Raw genomic sequence first — 22,640 nt, forward strand, 5'->3', positions numbered from 1 at the left:
CATAGAGTGAATTGACTGAACTGAAACGTAATCTAAGTCAATGGGTCACTCTACTTTTTCGTTGCTCTTCCTTTCCTTTTTTCTGTGTCTGTGGTTTGACTCTGACGTGACGTGAGTGCAGGACGGACACGACGACGACTTGATCGTATTAATTTTCGGCTGCAAAAGCTATCCCGTACGTTGATCACGTTTCACATGATAGAGTTCACAAACTATACGATAAAAGACCACTATATTCCTGGCATTGTGACTTAGTACACATACTAACAACATGGGGAAGGCTAAAAAAGGGAAGAAGAACTCGACAGTGGACGAGGGGTAAGTTTCGTCAATGGCATATGTTTTCTGTGTTGTTTGCCAATTTTCGACCCGGAAATTCATAATGCTTTTCTCATTACAGTGACAGTGATGTAGAAACCACAAATATTGATAACGTTAAGCCGGCGCAGAAGGCAAAAAAGTAAGTGGTTATAGGTTAACCTTTCAGTCACTATTATCGCTATTTTTTTATTCTGCGAGTGTGCAATGGTGTATTAATTATTTATGTTCACTATTTAATTGCTATGCGGATACGTGTGTTTGTTATCTATTTTTTTTTTATTTACAAATCCTAGTTAGTCAGTTAATATGCAATTTTTTTTATGCAGTATGTGTTCAATAAAAGTAACAAAAATCGCTTAATTCGAAGAAAGTATTTATCATTCCTACTAACTTGTATTTACAAAAATCTGCATAAGTACATATATCTATAAAACAAATAAAAATAAATCATTGTTCAGTTCACATTATATTCTACACATATGGTTGGTTTAATATTTACCATAAATGATTTAATTATTTCAAAATATGTTGCAATTAAAAATATGTCTCGTCATGTTCCAGGATATCAGTTGATTCTGATAGTGAAGATGAGAAGCCTAAACCTAAGGCCAAACATAAGAAGTCGGTAGATGAAGATGTAAAAGAAGTCACAAAAAATATTAAAAATGTCTCAATCTCTAATAAAGCAAATCGTAAGAAGAAGGATGCTAGCAGTGACGATGGTAAGAATATTCAGAATCTATTCATTACTGAAACATTTACAGAAAACTGATCTGTGTGAGACACAACATGTTTTCTATTATGTCTTATACTGATAGACAGGTTTCTTAGGAGATATTGTACAGCTTAAGGTTTATACTAATATCTACACAGACATTTTGTATTTATCTTACCCATATACGTCAGTCAAATCACTATGAATACCTATAAGGCTTATTAAGCGAGATGATAGACTTAGACATTTTATTGTAGGCTCCGTAATCAGTAGAATGTTAAGCAGGTAAATTATATGAAACAAAATTTTGTAGAATCAAATCTACCACTGTTAATTTCTTGCAATGTTTAATTCAACTAAATTATTTTCAATACAGATGATTCAGAGGAAGAGGAGCAAAAGCCAAAGAAGAATAAAAAGAAAGAAGAAAAGAAAAGTGCCTTTTCTCTATTACAAATCGAAGATGGTGATGATTCACCACCTGAAGCTCCTCCATCATCAGATGATGAAAAGCCTGCCCCTAAATCTCAAAAGAAACCAGTCCAAGAAAAGAAAGAACCAGCCGGCAAAAAAGGTAAAAAAGGAAGAAGGAATAAGAATGACAGTGATGATGATATAGAAAAAGTATTAGCAGAATTAGAAATGGAATATGCTGGTATTAAGAAGGAGCCAACTCCTGCTCCTGAACCAGAAAAAACTGAAGAGGTAGTAGAAGAAAAGTCTAAAACTAAAAAGAAAGGCAAAAAGGATGAGCCAAAAGCAGAGCCTGAGAAGGAAGATGATAAAGAAGGTAGTGACAATGAAAATGACGTCACTATAAAGACTGCAGCACAAAAGAAAAAAGAGAAGAAAGAAAGAGAAAAGTTAAAAAAGCTAGAAGCTAAAAAGAAAGAGAAGGAACAAGATGGTGGCAAAAAAGAGGCCACTGAGCCTAAACCTAAAGCTGCAGAAGTTCAAAGTAAACCTGAAGAGGAAGCTAAAGAAGCTCCTGCAGCTAAGGAGCCATCTGAAGAAAAGGATGCAGAAGGTGATACTCCTGCTGAAGGAAAGAAAAAGAAGAAGAAGGGTGAAAAAGCTGAGAAGGAAGACAAGGGAAAGAAAGGTCCCACTAAGAAGACCATTGCTGCTATGCAGGAAGCTCTTAAAAAGGTACAAGAAGAGGAAGAACGACTTAAGAGAGAAGAAGAAGAAAGAATTAGACAAGAAGAGGAGCGTGAAAGACAAAGACTGGAAGCTATAAGATTAGAAAAGGAAAAGAAAGAAAGGAAAAAGCAGAAAGAAAAGGAGAGAAAGGAAAGATTAAAGGCTGAAGGAAAGCTATTGACTCCAAAGCAAAAGGCTGACAAGGCTAGAGCTCAAGCGTTGTTGGATTCTCTAAAGGCTCAGGGTATAGAAGTTGGTTCGGCTGAAAAGAAACCACTTAGGCCTGGAACTAGAGTGAAACCAGGTAAGCTAAAGACTCAGATGTCCCAGGAAGCTCCTGCTACTCCTTCGGAAGAGAAGAAAATTGAATTAAAGCCTGAAGAAAAGGATAAGAAGGTAAGACATACAATTTATATTACCATAAAACACTTTTGTGAGACATACTAATTAATTATTATGTTATGTTATTGGTGGAGGAATTTGACTAGTTTCATTGCGATAGTCGAGTTGCTACTGACAATAACCGCGTCGTGTATCGCGATATGCTGCTCATGAATATGAGCCTCTAGCATGGCTTGAAACTAGTCGAGTTCCTTGTCAAACAGTTACTTGAGTAAGCAGATAACATAATAATTTACCACAAACCACCTTATAATTTGAGGTGAATTTAAACCTATTCTTTCAATGAAGTGGTGATCCTGATGTAATAAGTCACTGATTAAATTACACTGATACTATTTATTAGTAAATAGATATGTGTAAACTGATATTAAATTATCTCATTTTCAATTCAAATTCCATCAATAGGCACACCACTTATTACATGAAAGATAGCATTGATTACATAAGTGATGAAATGTATCTTTAATCTTGCTACTGTTCTAAGAATAAAATAATAAAAATCACATGTTCTTATTGTAAATTTGTACCTTTTTCCCGTTTCTAGGAGGAATCTCCTAAAATCGAGGAGAAGAAAGAATCTGATACAGAATCAGTGAAAGATGCTTGGGATGCAGAGTCTTCGGAAGAAGAACCAGAACCGGAGAAGCCTGAGACACCACAAACTCCTGTTAAGGATCAGAAATCTACACCAGCTAAGGAGGTATGTATGATTTTCTACTTTATAACTTTGCAATAATGTCTTTTAGTGAAGTTCAAATTTTAAGTATCGACACTAGGATTTTGTCCTGTTTTGCGGATACATTTACAAATACATATGTTGATTTTCACTTACACATATCTCCCAAATGGTGGGAAAGATCTAGTAGATTACTCAAAGCATTGTCAGTGCAAGAATCAAATACGCGACTCGTAATACAGCAGCCAGTTCTCCAACCAAGCATTCCAGTCAAATACTGCTATAAAGCTATAATAAATAAATTAATTACATTTTCAGAAAGTGGAAGAAGAAGAGAGTTCCGAGGAAGATGATGACAGTTCTGAAGAGGACAGCAGTTCTGAGGAGGAGTCTGAGGACGATGAGGGCATGACTGATGCTCAGAAGAAGAGGGAAGTCGTATTGAAGAGATTAGAGGTGAGTTAGGCTATTTTTATTTCTTACTATTTATAAGCTTAAAAAAGAAGTTTTTCTGTGTTACCTATCTTATGAATTTATTTCTAAAGTTAAGATAACAGTTGCTTGATGTATAAAGTGATACTTTGTAAGGTAATCGCAGAAATAATTATAAAAAATAAATCACTACATATAATAATATTTGGCTCAGGAATTTTATTCACTCCTATTCTCACATTGTATCTCTCACATCTCATAAAATAATCAATTTTATTATGGTATCCTGTTGAACTTATTGTAGTTTTAGCTGTTTGTTGTTTAGAGGTAAAGTTAAACCTCGAAATGTTTTAATTTTTGATCTTTATGTTTAAGTTGTAACACTGACTTAAGTGATACTTTTCAAGACTATCTGAAAATCTACCGATTTCTTTAAAAATGAAAAACATATATTTATTATATGAATATTCCTCTTATTTCTAGAAACGTCGCCAAGACAACGAAGCGAATAAGACGGACAACCCGCTCCGTGCCGCTGTCGTGTGTGTCCTAGGACACGTAGATACAGGCAAGACAAAGATCCTTGACAAGCTCCGCCGTACTAACGTACAGGATGGTGAAGCGGGCGGTATCACACAGCAGATCGGAGCTACCAACGTCCCTATTGAGAATATTAAGGAGCAGACTAAACATGTTAAAGGGGTAAGTTTGTTTGCTCATGTATATGAGTCCCGGTGTGACTTGAAACTGATTGAGGTTTCCTCGATAGTTGTCGTCTAGATTAGTTGAGATGAGTAAATTGTATATGTAAATTATTTAAGAATGTCTAACGATAGTTATGTTAAAAAATCTTTTGATAATTAACACGTTCTTGCTGTCATGTCTACTAGTTCATTGCATTCTGTGACACTGGAGTAATGAATTATGAAACAGTATGGGAATGAGATTTTAGTGTTAGGACTATGTGTGATTTCAATGTATAGAGATCATGACAAAGAACTTTTTTTTTTCTACATTTAGATTGCTTTGAAATCTAACTAACACATTTGTGTTATTTCTTTACAGGTGAATGAAATAGCATTCAAGTTGCCAGGTCTACTTATTATCGACACCCCTGGGCACGAGTCCTTCAGCAACTTGAGGAATAGAGGGTCTTCACTTTGTGATATTGCTATTCTTGTGAGTAACATTTCTTTGAGACATCATATCCTTATGTTTGACACCCCTTTATATTGAACAAGCAAGCAATTCATTAGATGATTTTATTAATTTCTTTAACCACTCAAACGTCCGGCCCGCGCGACCGTTTATCTCTCTAACGTCCAGCCGCGCACGGCATCCGAACCGCGCGCGACTCGCAAGTTCGTCGTAACAAAAAACCTATATAGCTACTGAACCGTAATGCCTAGAATAAAGAAAAGAATACCAAAAAAAAGATTGAAGAATACTGATCAATCTTAACGATTTTTTTAAATCTTTAGTTAATCTTTAAAATACAATAAAACGGGTTAAACATGAAACACAGGAAAAAAAAAGAATTATTTCTACCTTTTTAGAATATACGGCACAACTATTGCATATTTTATCAATAAAATATTTTTACAACAAACTAGACTCATTACCCTTTCTTTTGATGTATATATGATTATATTCGGTTAACTCTAAGTATTGTAATTAAATCGAAAGAAAACACTACTCGTAATTTTACACATCAAAAAACCTGAGGAACACATTGACATTATTATGGAATCTTCAATGAATTTAGTATATTTCTCTTTGAAAAATGTATTATTTTGCTTATTACGAAATGTATTTCGATATTTTATATACTATTGTAATGCAAAGTATGTAAAATATGTATAAACAAAACTAAAAGTGGCCAACCATACGACCGGCCATTTTTTTCGAAACAACAATCGTTTGAAGTTAAAATTAGACTAGATTTATCAGCTAAAACTGTGATATTTATACATCATCGTAAAGCACAAATCTTCTAGTTTATTTTGATGTATAACACTTGCAAGATAAATTAAACAAAACTGTAGTATTTACGACATAATTGTTGGAACTCACAAAAACACTTCACAACACGGGCGTAAAACGAGTCAACTAACTTTAAAAAAATATATTTTGTTTGTCAAAGCATATTACAACGCCATGTCTTATTTTTTCGTCGAACAATTTATTCAGCTGTATAGATAATCAGTCAAAACTCACCAAACAAGACCGTATTTTAAACTAGAGGGAGTTAAACAGAACTCGTCGCTTTGGATACTATAGTATCCATGGGCGTATGACGCTCCTTTTTTTTGGATACCGTGCTATCCATGAACGTTAGAGTGGTTAAAATGTGGATGAATTTTAAATAATCAGAACATGATTATTTTATCCTGTACTAGCTGACGTGGCAAACTTTATTCCGCTTCAAACATTTTTTTCTCACCGATTAAACCTTCCCTAGACTCCTACAAATAATTCAAGACTAAAATTTGCCATATCAGTCCAGCTGTCCTCGAGTTTTAGTGAGACTATAGAAAAGCTTTATATATAAGGATGTTTTTTGTTCTGTTGCCAATTGTTCAAGAGACTGCGTGATGAAGAATAACGGTCTCAAATCTGTGGTTCGAGTAATATAATTTTAAATTTTCGAGTTCTTAAAATTTCCAGAACATCTGCTTTTCACGATCTCATTTAATAATAATTTACTATTCCCTACCCACAGGTAGTCGACATAATGCACGGTCTAGAGCCTCAGACTATCGAGTCTATAAACCTGCTGAAGACAAAGAAGACGCCGTTCATAGTGGCGCTGAACAAGATAGATCGTCTGTACGACTGGCAGAGTGCTCAGCGCAAGGATGTGAGGGATATCTTGAAGATGCAGCAGCCCAACACTCAGCTGGAGTTCGAGAAGAGGAGCAAGGATGTCATGCTGCAGTTTGCTGAACAGGTAACATGATAAAGATTAGATAATAAGATAGTCTCTCTACTTTCTAAGATAGTCTTTAATTTTCTAGGCTTCCCTTTTACTGTAATTTTTTGATGCCACCATCACCAATGTGATCATCATCATTTTAATAATACTGTCAAGTCAATGTAATAGTAACTTAGAGACCCCGCAGACATACAATTGTAAGTTGGCCAACTATCGATTAACTACGATTTAGTTGGACAAGATGTGCGGGCTAGCATATGTCACTATACCTATTCGTATACTCTGCGATTTAGTCGGCCAACTTGAAATTGTAAATCTGCGGGGTCTCTTAATCTTTTTGTGTCAAGCTTACTATTTATGCATGTACAATTGAAACGTGTTATGCTGTTAGTAACATCGCGAGCGCTTCTTATTTGACATCAATGCAGCAATAACGTACTTCTTACACAGAACATTTTTAGAGGAACTATCTTAGTTCTTATTTCTTCGACGGCAAAGATTCATAAACTAACAACTCAACCAAAAAACAAGAAATTAAAACACATTTTAACAAAACAACATACATATTATTATTTCAGGGTCTCAACGCAGCGTTGTTCTACGAGAACCCGGACCCGCGTACATACGTGTCCCTGGTCCCTACGTCTGCAGTGACGGGCGAGGGTATGGGCAACTTGTTGGCGATGATCGTGCAGGCCTGCGAGGGACCGCTGCATAAGAGGCTCGTGTTCTCCCAACAGTTGCTCGCTACTGTGCTTGAGGTACGTATGTGATTTGAGATGTCTAATATTGTTTTTTTAATGTAGTGTTTGCTGTACATGAGATTTGTAGCATAATTGGCGAAAATTTTATATTTAATGTGTCAAAAAGAAGAGAATATGGCATTATTATGTATTATTTTTAGCCTCTCATAATAAATCTGGCATCAAACAAGAAGCTACAATATTGTTTTACAGAGTTACTTGTAAAGTACGGTATGTTATTATACCTTGTTCTAACAATTTAACTACCACTTATTACATGAAAACAAATCAAATCTATTGAAATGCGAAATATATAGATATATAAGTTTCTCTTTAAATTTCACAGGTGAAAGCCATCCCCGGTCTGGGTACGACCATAGATACGATCCTGATCAACGGCACGTTGCATGAAGGTGACACTATGGTACTGGCCGGTACCGACGGACCAATCGTCACGCAGATTAGATCACTTCTCATGCCGCAGCCAATGAAGGAACTGCGTGTAAAGGTTTGTGAGAAATGTTTTTGTTATTAGAAAATAATATAGTAATAGTTTAATAAGTTTTATAAATTATACACGATGTTTTTTTTTAAGTAGAGTATATGGTGACAAGAATGGTGGATTGTTGACAAGAATATAATAAGTGCATGCAATATTGAGCCTTCTGCTCCACGCAATATAAATGGATGAAATCATTACCTTTAGTATGTTCATAGATTTATGGATAACAAAACACCCATAAAAAACCGGCCTGAAATGAATCCTGCATTGCGTTTCGCCTGTATGAGTGAGGTTATCGGAGTCCCACTGAAAAGGCCGGTAACCAACTTGTAAATCCGGCGGTGATTGCTTACCCTTAGTTGATCCATTATCCTTGTTTGTCCTACCTCCTTTTATTTATCCAGTAAGGCAACAAAATCTTATAGTCTATAACTTATTTCTAGAATGCCTACATTGAGCACAAAGAGGTAGTGGGCGCCCAGGGTGTGAAGATCGCGGCTAAGGAGTTAGAGAAGGCAATCGCCGGTCTTAATCTGCTGGTCGCTCAGAAACCTGATGAAGTTGATGTTCTCAAGTAAGTCACACATAAAATATGATTAACGAGCGACTTTGGTGCTGTTTCACCCGCTCTGCTCGTTTCCTATTGATCATAGCGTGATGTTTTTTAGCCTAACCATACTCGATACATAGACTATCTAACAGTAAAAGAATTATTCAAACCGTCCCGTAGTTCTGGAGATTAGCGCGTTCAAATATATAGCGTATATAAGATACACAACACATCATATATATATATATTTTAATAAATGATGGTACAATGTAGCATGGAGCTAATAACATTTACTAGTTTGACTGCAACATACTTGTTACTCCTCTGGTGTTGCGAGTATCTATCAGCGGAACTGAACTGTGAACACTTACCATTAGATTAGATGATTTATTTACAAAAATAAAACTGCAACTTTATGTCTAAATATATTTTATTGATTAAAATTATTGTCCCGAAAGGTTTTATAAATTTTTAAACTGACATGGTCACTAACACTATTATTAGAACTTATGACGGGATATTTACCATGTTTATTCATCACGGATTAACAGTTAATCCGTGATCATGGCGCTTGCAACAGTGCCGAAATATCGGAAACTCACCAAAGTGAATAAACATGGTAAATGTCCCGTCATAAGTTCTAATAATACCGAAAGGTTTTATTTATTCATTACAAAATACAAGGTACCATCATCTAACCTAATCACCTTAAAACTTTAAATGTCAAAAATAAACTATTCACTAGGGAGGAAGTGGCCCGCGAGCTCAAGTCTGCCCTGTCTTCGATCAAGCTGTCGGAGCGCGGAGTGTACGTGCAGGCGTCCACGCTGGGATCCTTGGAGGCCTTGCTCGAGTTCCTTAGGACTAGCAATATTCCTGTAAGTACATTATAGTACAGCTTTACTTAATAAAGTGCCCCGTTTGTCGGGGAAACCGACGTGAATACGGGGTCTTGTCTAACATTCCATTATAACCCTATTATAGTCTACCCAGATGCCTAATTATTATTTTAATGGCCGGCTTGTGGATTTTTTTTTCTTGGAGAAACAAATACTTTCAAAGATGTATTGATTTGAAATATCGCGTGACGTCACTTTTGGGTACATACGTATAAAACGTAGAAATGACGTATTTGTTCCCACCTCTAAACTTTGAATCGTTTAATCAAAGTATTATCTTATATGACAAAATAGAAAAGAATACGTGTCTCATATTTTTTCATTACGTAACTGACGGACTATATAATTTTTTATTTATCATACCTCGTCATCATTCCTATTATGTTAGCTGAACGGATTAATATTACGTGATACTTACTAACAACCTCATTTTGTTTCAGTACTCTGCGATCAGGATAGGTCCGGTGGTGAAGCGTGACGTCATGAAGGCGTCCGCCATGTTGGAGCACGACTCGCAGTTCGCTACTATATTGGCGTTCGATGTCAAGGTATAATCACTTTACTTCACTATAACTTTTGAAGTTAAATCTTACAATAGCCTTGCTTCAGTAATTGAAAAGTTAAATAGATGATAGTCCGTTAGGAAATGCCGACCTCATCTAGATTTTTTTAATATATAACAATTGTGACATGTAAATGTGCTCTTTTGTAGCCTATTTGCAAAAATAAATTCATTGTTTCATTATTTCATTGATACATAGCTTGTTTAATGATTTCCAAGCCTAAGGTTATAGCATCGGAATTAAGATAGGGCTTCGAATGACCATGGTCTGAAATCATGTCATTCGATCTTGCTAAAACTTTAAAGCAGCCATTCGCGTAAGATAAACAACTGAAAATCAACCTTCATGCAATAAGGCATGATGGAGATTTAAGGAAAAAAAAACAAGTTCATCAGTACATATTTATTTACAATTATATTTTAATGTGAATGACTTACAAACAGATCGAGCGTGACGCCCAAGAGATGGCTGACCAGCTAGGCGTGAAGATATTCGCAGCGGACATCATCTACCACTTGTTCGACAAGTTCACGGCGTACCGCGAGGAGCTCAAGCAGAGGAAGAGGGAGGAGTTCAAACATATCGCCGTCTTCCCATGCAAGCTTAAGGTAATTTTGTCTCTTTCATTTTATTTGGGTTTGAAAGAGAGGTATGATGTTTTAAGTTTTGCTGGTGTACGTGTCATGTTCGTGAACGGGCGCTGTCAACTGGGACTGGTCAGCTCCGGACTGCATTAATTTTTATTGTCCTCTAGGTTGTTTTCTTTTTCTGTCGCTTGGACTATATATTAGTTTTACATTGTTCTCACATAGTTCAAGTAATCGAAACAATGTAACCAAGAATTGTATTGTAAATCTGATTGAAAAAGAGAGTAACTAGGGATTGCAATCCGGTACCATTTTCAATCCGGCCGGATTTCACCGGATTGGTGCTAATCCGGCCGGATCCGTCTGGATCCGGCCGGATTTTAAAGTTACTTAGGGCCTAGTATTTAGTGGTTTTTAGTTTTGATAATAATGTTTAAAAAGAAAATAAAATCACTTTTAATTATATTTTATGGTATTCATTGTAATTTTTGGTACTATTTGTACTAAATCAAATTTAAAATTATGAAACTATTTTTAATAATAAAGTCATTAGTCTGTCTCTCACTTATTGCTGTACCTATTTATGTACGTATCTGAAAGTACTTAATTAATAATAATACTATTAAACTCTTATTAATAATCTACACAGTTATATAACAAAACAGTCTTTTAAATTTGTACTTATAAAATCAACATCTTCAGTTCATAATCCTAAGAAACAAAACAAGAAGCATTTATTTTTGGCAATGCAAAATTCAAATGAAAATTATTTCAGTGCCTGAAAAAACGATCTAAGAAAACAAATAATGTTTATTGTACTGTCTCCTAGTCTGCTTCTGATTGCACTACAAATATAACCTGCGGCAGAAAAGGCCCTTTCTGCCTCAACACTGGTTGGCCAAATCGCCATCAAGTAACTGTAGATCAGCGAAATGTGTTTTTCTTTTACTCCTTCTACTTCATACGCAGTCATTTCTTTTTTAAGTATTTTCTCACAATCTGTTTCTTTTTTAGCATTAACTTTCCCCCTATACCCTTTTTTTTCTTGCAGGATTTGATTTTCTAGTTATTTTATTAATTTGTTCTGCGTATTTTTTGCTTTACCGGATCCGCCACCGGATCCGGCGCCTACCCACCGGATCCGGTAGGTCCAAAATCACGCCGGATCCGCCGGATTACCGGATCCGCCGGAACGGATTGCAATCCCTAAGAGTAACCTATGGAGTTTCTTGCTCGTTCTTCTCCATAGGAATTTACACTTTGGAACGAGCAAATAGCTTCACTAGAGGACTGACCGACAGACAGACGTTATTCATATTATTATATTGGCTTTGACGTTCAAAAGTGCCTTCCTGGTCTATTTGAAATAAATGATTTTGACTTGACTTGACTAAGTTTTTCTAATTTGATTGGTGAATTCTCCTGTGGCTAATAAAGAATGCAAAGATGTCGATGTGAGTGTTAATAGTGTTTTTGAAAGCCGTGGTGGTCTGTTTTACTATCAAAGTCAATGAAATGATACTAAATAGTAGCCAATATGATGAGTAAGCTCTCTGAAATAAATGACATTTATAACACAACTGTAATAAATGGCACATATAAATGCTTACTTTGATGTTCAAAAGTGCCTTCTCAGTCTATTTGAAATAAATAATTTTGACAACCTCAAACAATGTAGATGATATTTTATACATGCACTTTTGTACGTCTTTTTTGGGGAATCATATTTGCTTATGAGTTTTCTTTGTAAACAGGTTCTGCCGCAATTTGTATTCAACTCCCGTGACCCAATCGTCATGGGTGTGATGGTGGAAGCTGGCATCGTGAAGGAAGGAACACCCATCTGTGTGCCTAGCCAAGAAGTGAGTATCATCATAAGACTACATTGGGATGTAGACAGACAGGTTGCAAAAATTAAATCAATTTATTGAGTAGGTTAGATAATGAACAATGTATTTTAATATGTATTTTTTATTTTATAAGAATACAAAGAAAACTTTCTCTAAAGATGTAACTACCCAATTTTCAAGCCTCTTGCAAAGCATGGAGATAAGCAAAAAAAGGTTGCTTTTGCTACCCCATTCTTAAACTCCTTGTTAAACAAGGACTTCTTGCAGGTAGATGAAAGGTAGAACTGGGGTTATAAAAAAGAACAAATTATTAATATTAATAGTAAGTGATAATTCGTATCATTTGGCGGTCCATTCCCTCTGCCTATCCCCATGGGAGACGGGCGAAAAGTTATAATTTCAGAATCTGAAATCTACAGCTTCAGCTTTTAGAAAACACAAAAGAAAAAGACGTATATAATATAAGCAATACTAATTGTGACCTTATCCCCAACAGTTTGTGGAGCTGGGCATAGTGACATCGATCGAGGTGAACCACAAGCAAGTAGAGACGGCCCGCAAGGGACAAGAGGTCTGCATCAAGATCGAGCCCATCCCCGGCGAGTCGCCCAAGATGTTCGGCAGACATTTCGATGAGACTGATATGCTAGTCAGCAAGGTAAGTTCTACCATCTTTATGGCGCTTTTACATTAAGTCGGTCGTAGGTCGGTCACCGAAGGCGGCGGCCGCATTCGGTTTAACAGAAACCGAATTAATACGGTCTAAAGGACTAATGTAAATGCGCCATTACTTACTTTGTGTTTTTGCTAATTTTACAGATACCTATTATGAGGTCTGTGATGATATAATGAATACCAAATACCTTGGGTTTGACACCCTCGCATACGCTGCCGCATTGTAAGCTCGGATTGGCTACATGTAATGTAGTCAGCCAAATGATTTGGTATGCGGAGATTACTCCGCTTTTATCGGTGTTTCGAAAATTTCTCAGTAGTAGCACGGAGTCTGGAATTGTGCCCAATATATGGCAATAGGCTCACCCTCTATTACATGAGACTTATAACACAAATGGTAAAAAGTGGGTGTACATTGTATAGCGGCATTACGTGCCGTAATGTGCATCTCTGCCTACTTCTTCGGGGATAAAAGGCGTGACCTTGAACGTATAATAAAAAAAGATTAGTTAGGTACAGAGTTGTTCTTGTTCTTCGCAAAGAATCTGATTCTGAAGAGTCGTTTGACCTGGTGTCTATTCCATCGTAGCACAAGATACACAAACGTCGTTTTATAAGCTTTAATCATCTATGAATGTACATTTTAGTGCGAAAATATATCGATATAGAGTTCCATTCAATCTACGAATCCTGGTGACGTGGCACAAAACACACATAAGCATTAAAATGACGTTAATATTTGATTAAGGTGACATAGTGCGATTCCTAAGAGATACATAAGTAAACATGCTTATAAGTGCCTCTTTTACGTCAGTACGAAGAAATAACTAATGATTCACTATAAGGAAATCAACAGGATTTTCCGTACGCATTGTCAATCAGAATTACATACAACGCGATCAATGAATCAACGTACCTTTGATAGTTTTATCGTTGCGAAATATTTATTACGGCGGTATGAACGGGCGCCGGTGATGAATGAAAATTGCGTCAATAGTCTGTGCCTTAAATAATAGATGGCGTCGCGGTCGCGGTTTCCACGTAACGTATTATCATTCAACTTTCTAGCGGTTTGTGATGCGGTTTGGACTATTACCAACTATTTTATGGGTATGTCTGTTTTGGCACTCAATGTGAGGGAACACCATCTTTCCCTTTATTTTTGCAGACATTCTAATTTCGACGTTGATGTAATCTGTATAAGGTTTAAAATAGATTGATAAACTTCGATGTTGTAATTGCAGATGTTTTATTATTATGTTCTTAAATTATCAACAATCGTAATGTTAATAAAATTGCAAATACACAAAAAAGAAGTTAAGAAGAACATTCGATTGAACACAAGGCGTTGAACACATTAAATATTTCTCTTTGATACAAACCCGTGAATGATTAATACGTGTCCTTTTTGTCAAATGGGGTCACACTTAAGTCGTTTTGTTTTGCCTAATTAGATTTTTTACATCAGGCATAACTTTTTGTACAAATTATCAAATACGCATCAATCATCACAAGCACTTCAAAGCGCAAATGTAGGTCTCTACAGAAAAAATAAACAAAATGTCTTAAATGAATAACTAATGTAATCAAATAGGCATCGATTTAACCCAGTAAAACGACTATTAGTTGAAATAGTCACTCGATCTGAAACCCGGAACGGATTTAGAAAGTCTTAAGTCGTAAAGGACAATGGAGAGCCTATTATAACTACAAATCGATGTCGCCAATTGATTAATCTGTTGGTACTTGGTAGACACCCAAGACAAACTACAGACGGGCGGCAGAAACCGCAACCTCCTTATTCCCGAACAAAGCGCATTCGATAATATTTTGATGTGATTTCTAAGAAACTGATAAAACAACAAAGTACTAGAGGAATTCGTATGAATCAACTCGTAGTGTAACAAAACAACACAGTAAATATTTTGAAAGTAACACGATTACCTACAACGCGATTCCGATCTAGATTCTAAAACACTTAACAAAAAAAGTTTATATCCGATATTGCAATGAAAATAAACAATACATTTTACATGACGTGCGAAAGTTTTATAGATATTACGAATTCTTTTAACATCTTTTTCGTACCTACATCAATCGACGGACCCACCTACGTACGTTCGATTGGCGATTGAACGAGCCGTCCGTGTGTGCCGGCTTATATGTCACGGATGACGCTTTAATGAATGAGCTTCGCATTGCACAAGATATCGGGGACCATTTTAGCTCTATAGACAAATGGCACCGATTGATACGGCTATTATTAGAACGCATTGCAGTCGATACAAAGGATTATTTACCTGGGTAATTCATGCGATGTGATGTGGGATTGTGGGATGTTTCTTGTGGTAGACAGAAATGACAAATCACATTTAAGCCATCGATCCTGGTATGTCTGTCCCTTTTTCAACATCTAAGTAGCTTATATATGGAATATATAGAACATGAGCCTCTAGCATGGCTTGAAACTAGTCGACTTCGTCGTCAAACAGTTACGTGAGTAAGCCGATAACATAATAATTTATTTAGTATGTCTCACGAAAGTTATAATAAAATCTAAGTAGCTCTTGTTAGTTGTGGGTTGTGATCTAAAAGTATTCGTATCCACCCACCAGCTCATAACTACATCTGGTACTTTATATAAGTCACTAATCTGATCGACGCTCCACGTTCGCTGATGGCGTCCTCTTGAAAGTTATTAATTTTTATTCGGTTTTCCCACATAGTTGTTTTTATGAGCGATTAGCGTTTTCCTTAATGCTTTTGAAATGATTCATTCATGAATTCTTTATCATTCTCAGAAAATTTAACTTTCAAACATCAGTAATAATATTCATGATATCGTAAAGATGTGGTTCCATAATCCTCCTAATGGATTTCGCCGATATTTTCCTTTAAAACTTGTTGAATAACAGAAACTGAACAAATAAATGATGTATGTACGTATATAGTATTCTAGTGATGGCTCCCTGGCTCGTGTTGGGTACAAATATTTGTATTCTAGACGAGAACGGAAGCGTCTTGTCGACTCGTCATTGTATACGTTTTGTTGCGTTTCGGCAACATTGTATCAACTATTGATAGTAATGCATAAACAGAAGCTGCATCGGCCACTGCCAATCTCGTATGTAGACGGTACAGGCAACAGCAAACATTATGAACGAAAATCATGAATACTAACCCGGCCGTTTACATGTTTCTTGGGAAATAAAAACAAGCATCAGTTGCCTCGTCTCTTGAATACTGAGCCATACGAGTAACTGTGGTAGGTGGGCAAAAACCTTCCTCGTACGTCTATTTTGAAAGATTAAAACGTTTTATTGATGCTCTATTTACCTCGCAATTGCATTAGTTTACGATTAACTTGAACATTTATAATCGAAACATCCAATACGTCATTATTACCAATAGTGGTTGTAAGCGGTTCCCACTGACTTTGTATTGAATCGATTCTAGTCGTGTTGTGAACGTGAACGATACATACATACTATTACATACATAATTTGGTACCGTGTGACACAGTAATTAAATGGCTCCAGTAGAATACCTAAGTCTGCACGCAGATAAACTTATCAATCCGTAATGTGACAAACATTAGTATTTATTTATCAGTGCCCATTCAGTTAGAAAATAGGAGTCTATTTATTCTCGTATCATTATGTTCATAGCATCGACCTTTCTAACCGATACGATGTATATTCTAAACTCGTACGCCGTTCTGCACGACGATTTCAACAAAATGCGTCGACGTGCATTTGGTGAATATGTATGTGTGCGTGCGTATCACATTATATTTGTGTAATAACAACGCGGCGGACTGAAACTGGCGTAAAGAAAACTCATTGAAGAATTTTCATTCATACCTAGTAAAGCATTGTATCAATGCAAGCAGAAGGCTAGTATCAATGGTGAAGGGGGCTCGTTCATTGATCGGCTGCAGTGGGGGCGGCCGGAGGGGATGCTAGGTCACTAGGTCGAGGGGAGCCGACTCGCCAGGGAAGCATGGGTATAGCTGCAGTTATATCGCTGATATCTGTTAAATACGAGCGGGCTGTTGTTAAGCTTGGTCTCACGCCAGATATTCCAAGTTTGTTTATGATTACATTTTTCTCGCCTCTTTACTTTTTTACAAGAATTAAATTATACAACGTGTCAGAAAACGTTCTGTGACATGAAACACAGCTTTTAAAAAAAATGGTTGTTCTTTTTTAATATTAAACGATCACGAGATTAATATTGTAACCTAATTTTATAGGTGTCTTACCTTGAATCGGGGTTAGGTAACGTCGAAAACGGAAACATTTTTCATACAAATTGGTATCTTTTACGAACAGGTTCGTACACATGCCGAGTTTAGAGACACAGAGTCATTGGTCAGGGCTAAATTGGAGTCACTCGCATCAATGGCTATTTGTAACCGCTACTTAGTTGCTGAATATGAGCCAGACGAGCTAAGAACATGCAATAATCACATGGGGACATTTAATTGAAATACACAACGACATGTTGCAAGATATTGCCTCACTATCTATTATTTCGCGTAGAATAATACGTCTGGTATTGTGTTACCGTATCTATATATCTACCAATATTTGTTAGAGCACCGAAATCTTCTCAAGTTTCCTTGAATATACCCGCGTCAGTTCACTTTGAAACCTCTAAACACTACATAAAAAGCTTCCTGTTTTGTTTTCGATTAGTGGAAAACATCAATCTTTCCTTTGCACAATATAAAAGCACTCAATGTGAACTCGACGATTTTCCGTCACCCGAGCGAAGGCCGGAGTATTTTTGGATACTCCATGACGTCACAGTTTTTCATACGATCTCTTGACCACTTGTATGAATTGAATCACTTTGATTGTCAAACACTCTCACTCATTACGTTTTTGTAAAGTTGTAATAAAATATTAACATTGCATTTATGACACAAATAATTATGTAAATCTTCAAGAAAGTTTAAAAACATATTTGATTCCCATAGTAGATTTTCTAATTCCGAATTAAGTTTACCATAATATGAAGTAGTGTCCAACAGTACGTATAGCTGCCTTAATTAGATAATATAATAATGATGAAGAATTAATACTTAATATCATAATAATATAATTAGACATTCTAGTTAGACATTGTGTTGCTCAACCATAGGTAACCATCATTATTGTCCCTTCCATTTACGTTTTATTTATACTTTTCCTCCATGATATCTTGACAGGAATCACGTAAAACTTTCCAAGACCAAATTGAGTTGGAAAACGTCATCGTGATGCAGGACTCGTGGCGTGTTGTAATTACGTTGATGTCACTGGACGTGTAATGAGCAACGTTTGTCCACTGTAGTCATCACAAACTTATGTCGCAATCGCAATCCTCAATCATTTTCTTTAACGATACTCAGAACCATTATTGATTATTATTAAGTGTGGGAGAGCCATGCTTCGGCACGAATGGGCTGGCTCGACTGGAGTGATACGGCCTCAGAAAAACGACGTGAAACAACGCTTGCGTTGTGTTTCGTTGTGTGAGTGAGGTTGATCTTCCCCATCCCCATTCCCGAACAACAACCCTTAAATTCATAACTTCCAAAAAGCCGGTAACGCACTTGTAAAGCCTCTGGTGTTTGAAGTGTCCATGGGCGGCGGCGATTGCTTACCATCAGGTAATACGTCGGCTCGATGTTTCAAAAAAAAAAATGATATCTGTAACATGGTTATTCAAAGTTTTCAAGTGATTATTGCTTATAATTTTCTTTAAATAATACAAAATAACAATGTTTTGGTATAGCGTAAGACTACAATGGGAAGAATGAGGCAACTATCACATAAAGTACCTTATCCTCTTGACATTTTAGAAGGGCCGCGCGTTCGTCGTACTCTTTGAACAGTCGCAAGGAATCACACAGACGCAGCGTGTCGGTAGGCCGCACACATCCGCGGTGACCGGGTCAGGCCCATTCTAGAAGCCCCATTGATATTTCGCTGTGCGGTTTCATTGATGGGACTTGCATTGTTCTTGTGTGTCGGCACAAGTCAGACAATTTAGAAAATCGTTCTGTGTAGCCTTTCATGAGTTGAGAAAATATAGAATTTCTTTTATGAATTATTGTTAGTCATTACATTACAACGTTTTAACACTTTGATTATTATATTGTAAGATACAACCACGAAATGTGAAAAAAGCTTTTCGAAACATTAGTTTCATATACAACAAGATGGTTATTGCTTGTCAGACTACCCACGTCGTCTATTTAAGATCTACAACTTGATGTTCATAACTTCTGTGAAAATTGTTATGAACACGATTATTATTTTGATCAAACAAATGTAGGTCGATCTCGAATAATATGTTTTATGTTGTTCAATGTCAAATATTGTGTGATAATATTCCCGCAAAATATTGTTTACTTTTCGATTATCTGATATATAAATTCGCGTAACCTTCGGCTTAACCAACCTTGTACGTCTTATTTATCGTCCGTCCTTCGGTCTATAAATACACGACGCAGCTTCCCATATTTTCCAGCGATTGATAATACGATTTCCTAGCCGGATCCAATGTCGTTAGCGACAAGCCCGGGTTGGCTGCACCGAGGCCACCAGAGGGGCGAGGGGTACTAGTGACCTAATTCCGTGCTTGCACAACCTGTTCTATTTTCCCTATGACGTCAACAGCCCCATTCACCCCGGGTTGCTGAATCGATGCGCCCCAAACTGGGTCGACCTGAATGAACCACTTGTACATTCAACATGGACCCGCTATTTTTAGCTTCGAAGGTGTCTCGATCGGGTCTCGTTCCGAACCAGTTTTTACGGATGTATTGGTAGGCCGCAATTAAATTCTGCAATTTTTAAATTAATTGTGACGTTGGATGAGTTTTATAATTTGGTTTCAATTAACTTTTTTCCAAGAAATTTATTTATGATAAGTATCTATAATCATCTCAACATGTTTTAATATGAATAACGGGTATTTCGCGAACTGTTTGTCGTCGGTGTAGTAGGTATATTATTATAATAACGACATCAAAACATCGTACGAGTCAATCAAGCTGAACGTTGAGCATGGTTTGACTACTTCGTAAGATATTCACGATGAATGACCTACCCATCGAAGAGTTTCACAACGAATAACTATTTTTGTGTAGGATTGTTTGAGACGATTATAATGGCGATACGTTAAACACATTTTCATTTTGTTTCAGATATCTCGTGCCAGTATTGACGCGTGCAAGGACTACTTCCGCGAAGACCTCATCAAGACGGACTGGCAGCTGATGGTCGAACTGAAGAAACTCTTCCAGATATTGTAACCCCACCTATCACTTGCAGTGTCCCCACACGGTGAAGCTCTCCAATTTATTATTACTTACGACGACACGTTTCGTCAAAGCTTTGTCTGTTCCATCTAACCGTAGTCCCTTCTCCATTGTATCATAGAATCTCACCACATCTACAATTTGTTATCAATTTTTATATACTAACGTGATTTTATTGAAAACTGTTAAAACTTTATTGGTGGGAAAATGCGAATGTCAATGTCACGGCTGAGCCTTGTATTTTATTTTATCTTATCTGATGTTTTACCTACTGCCACGTCTTGTAACTACCGATGTATTATGAATGGCAAAATTGTCGAATATCTCATACTTCGAGACACATTGTAAATAGTATTATACATGTTTATTTATTTATTATCAACGCCACACGTGTTTGGTATGATTTGGTTGGACCGAAAGGATTAAAGAAGCTGGTTGTTAAATAAATTTACCGTTATGTCTTCAGTTCTTGTTGAAGATTGATCCTTTGTAAATAAAATGTTCACATGCGTTATTTACAATAAAATTTTGTAGTTTTATGTAAATAAAATATAATGAGAAATCTTTGCATGTCTTAATTATAACGTGAAGTAGTGCAATAAACGATCTCGTGTCATATTCTTGAGGCAATACCTTCGTGCGGTGCTTCTGGGTGTAGATATTAATGTTTTATTCCCTATCTTACTAAATATAAGTAGTTCCAATGTTCTCTCCATTAGGGGCACTGTCTGCCTGTTTGTTAGTAAGGAGGTCGTCTATTGTACAAAATGTTTATTTTCGTTGAAAATTGAATGCGGTTTGGAATATTTTCCTCGTATGTAGTACATACAGGGATTGAGTACTGAACTTGATGGTAATCGGAACAGATGTCCATGGAGGTTGTATTTTATACGTAGGTATTTTCCCTTTTTGAAACGCTTTGTATTATATAGATGGAATCGGACATATTCTTATATTGAAGAACTTTTATTAAATTACAAAGTAATTTTCCTTGTATTATTTATCCAAATTACCTTACATTTTTAACGTTATCAAAGTGCGTCAGGCACTTTCTAGCTGGCTTTAGAGCTGGTTTATCCTGAGGACTCGATGCCTCCTTATAATTGCTGATGATGGTCACCTGGTTATTTTAGTGAGGTAGGAGTCACTTGCTCCCAAGTCTTTCTCCCCAAAAGCTAGAAGCTCTTGAAGGCTTCCTTTGAAGAAGAGAAGCACAAGAGTTGGAATGTGTCGTACGACGCTGGAACTGTGTCGATCCTCGCGCACTGCTGATCAAGTTACCTCGTCAAATAAGTGGGTGAGAAGACGTGATTACTTTTACATTCTTAAAAACGTCAACTGATTGGTAATTGACTGGTACAAGCTTTGCTGTCGAGGACAGGTCTCAGGTCTCGTGCGCACAGGTAATACAGGAAAGCATAATGAGTGATTAAATTAAAACTATTATAAAGCAAAGAATTGCATTATGTCGAAGTACTTGTGAGCTTAATCTAAAATAGAGTACACAAAAGCACACTACGGGTGTAATAAATACGAAAATAATGGGCGAAGGAGAATAGTTATTATGGTCATGGTGCTAGTAAATATTGCATAACACTATCTACCGGAAAATAATCCTGCCTTTCGATTAACAGGCATGTTATTAATGGGCTGACTAAGAATTTTCTAGTTGAAAATCAACAACCTATCTATGCATGTTAGTGATAGTAGAAAACTGATACATGTTTCTTGGGACTAGTCTCATACTTGAAGATTTTGCGAAATTCCTATCGTAACAGGAATAAAACGTTTTTATTCACAATTTGGTACCAAATTAGGTTTCGGTTTTAGCCGCCATTATTAACAAGTAAAAAAGAGAACTAAGACACCTCTCTTAAAGGGGTATATTGCCATCATCAACAAGTTTGGCAGAACACTTGAGGATGTCATCGAGAAGTAAGAGGATACGGCTGTAGCGTGTCCATTCATTGCTGATTGTATTTGTAGGAGAAACCCAGGACCTGTATTCAAAAGTCCATTTCATTAACATTACCTTTCTGGAAGAAGGAGAATTACTGAGAGCGAATGTACTTTGCCAATCTAGACCTAACAATCCGGAGTTACGGACTACCTAGCGGTTCGAAAAGCAGGAACGGGGTTAGTCAATTAGAGTCTGACCCTGCCTCTCGCCTCGTCCAAGACGAGAATCATTATTGAATGATTTTCCCCCTCAAAAAAGACTTTACAATTAATGTTTCGTAACTCGAAATGGAGATAGGAGATACGAATATAACTCTATTGTTATTTATTGGGCACTGTTCCAATCCTGGGTTATAATTAAGAAATTTGCCTA

The 22,640-nt window shown here is 36.6% G+C and overlaps 1 protein-coding gene across 1 annotated transcript; it reads left to right on the forward strand.

Annotated features, from left to right (window-relative positions):
- The first annotated feature begins 66 nt into the window (after positions 1–66).
- Positions 67–21,294, forward strand: LOC118263321 (eukaryotic translation initiation factor 5B). The gene is made up of 18 exons (XM_035575239.2): positions 67–318; positions 401–460; positions 883–1,043; positions 1,413–2,575; positions 3,126–3,281; positions 3,576–3,713; positions 4,173–4,391; positions 4,755–4,868; positions 6,412–6,639; positions 7,203–7,385; positions 7,714–7,875; positions 8,313–8,443; positions 9,165–9,297; positions 9,759–9,866; positions 10,325–10,489; positions 12,223–12,330; positions 12,815–12,976; positions 20,195–21,294. Exons 1-18 carry the CDS (start codon positions 272–274, stop codon positions 20,300–20,302), a joined length of 3,546 nt encoding a protein of 1,181 aa, XP_035431132.2. The 5' UTR covers positions 67–271; the 3' UTR covers positions 20,303–21,294.
- Positions 21,295–22,640: the final 1,346 nt, after the last annotated feature.

Source organism: Spodoptera frugiperda, chromosome 27 (assembly GCF_023101765.2).
Source record: "Spodoptera frugiperda isolate SF20-4 chromosome 27, AGI-APGP_CSIRO_Sfru_2.0, whole genome shotgun sequence".
In the NCBI taxonomy this organism is placed as follows: domain Eukaryota; kingdom Metazoa; phylum Arthropoda; class Insecta; order Lepidoptera; family Noctuidae; genus Spodoptera; species Spodoptera frugiperda.

What these genes read in the sequence shown, in the direction of transcription:
- LOC118263321 (XM_035575239.2), top strand. Translation starts at nt 272, where the DNA reads ATGGGGAAGGCTAAAAAAGGGAAGAAGAACTCGACAGTGGACGAGGG. An exon ending in AACTCGACAGTGGACGAGGG is followed by an intron (nt 319 to 400) that starts GTAAGTTTCGTC and finishes TTCTCATTACAG; the next exon opens with TGACAGTGATGTAGAAACCA. An exon ending in TCGTATTGAAGAGATTAGAG is followed by an intron (nt 3,714 to 4,172) that starts GTGAGTTAGGCT and finishes TCTTATTTCTAG; the next exon opens with AAACGTCGCCAAGACAACGA.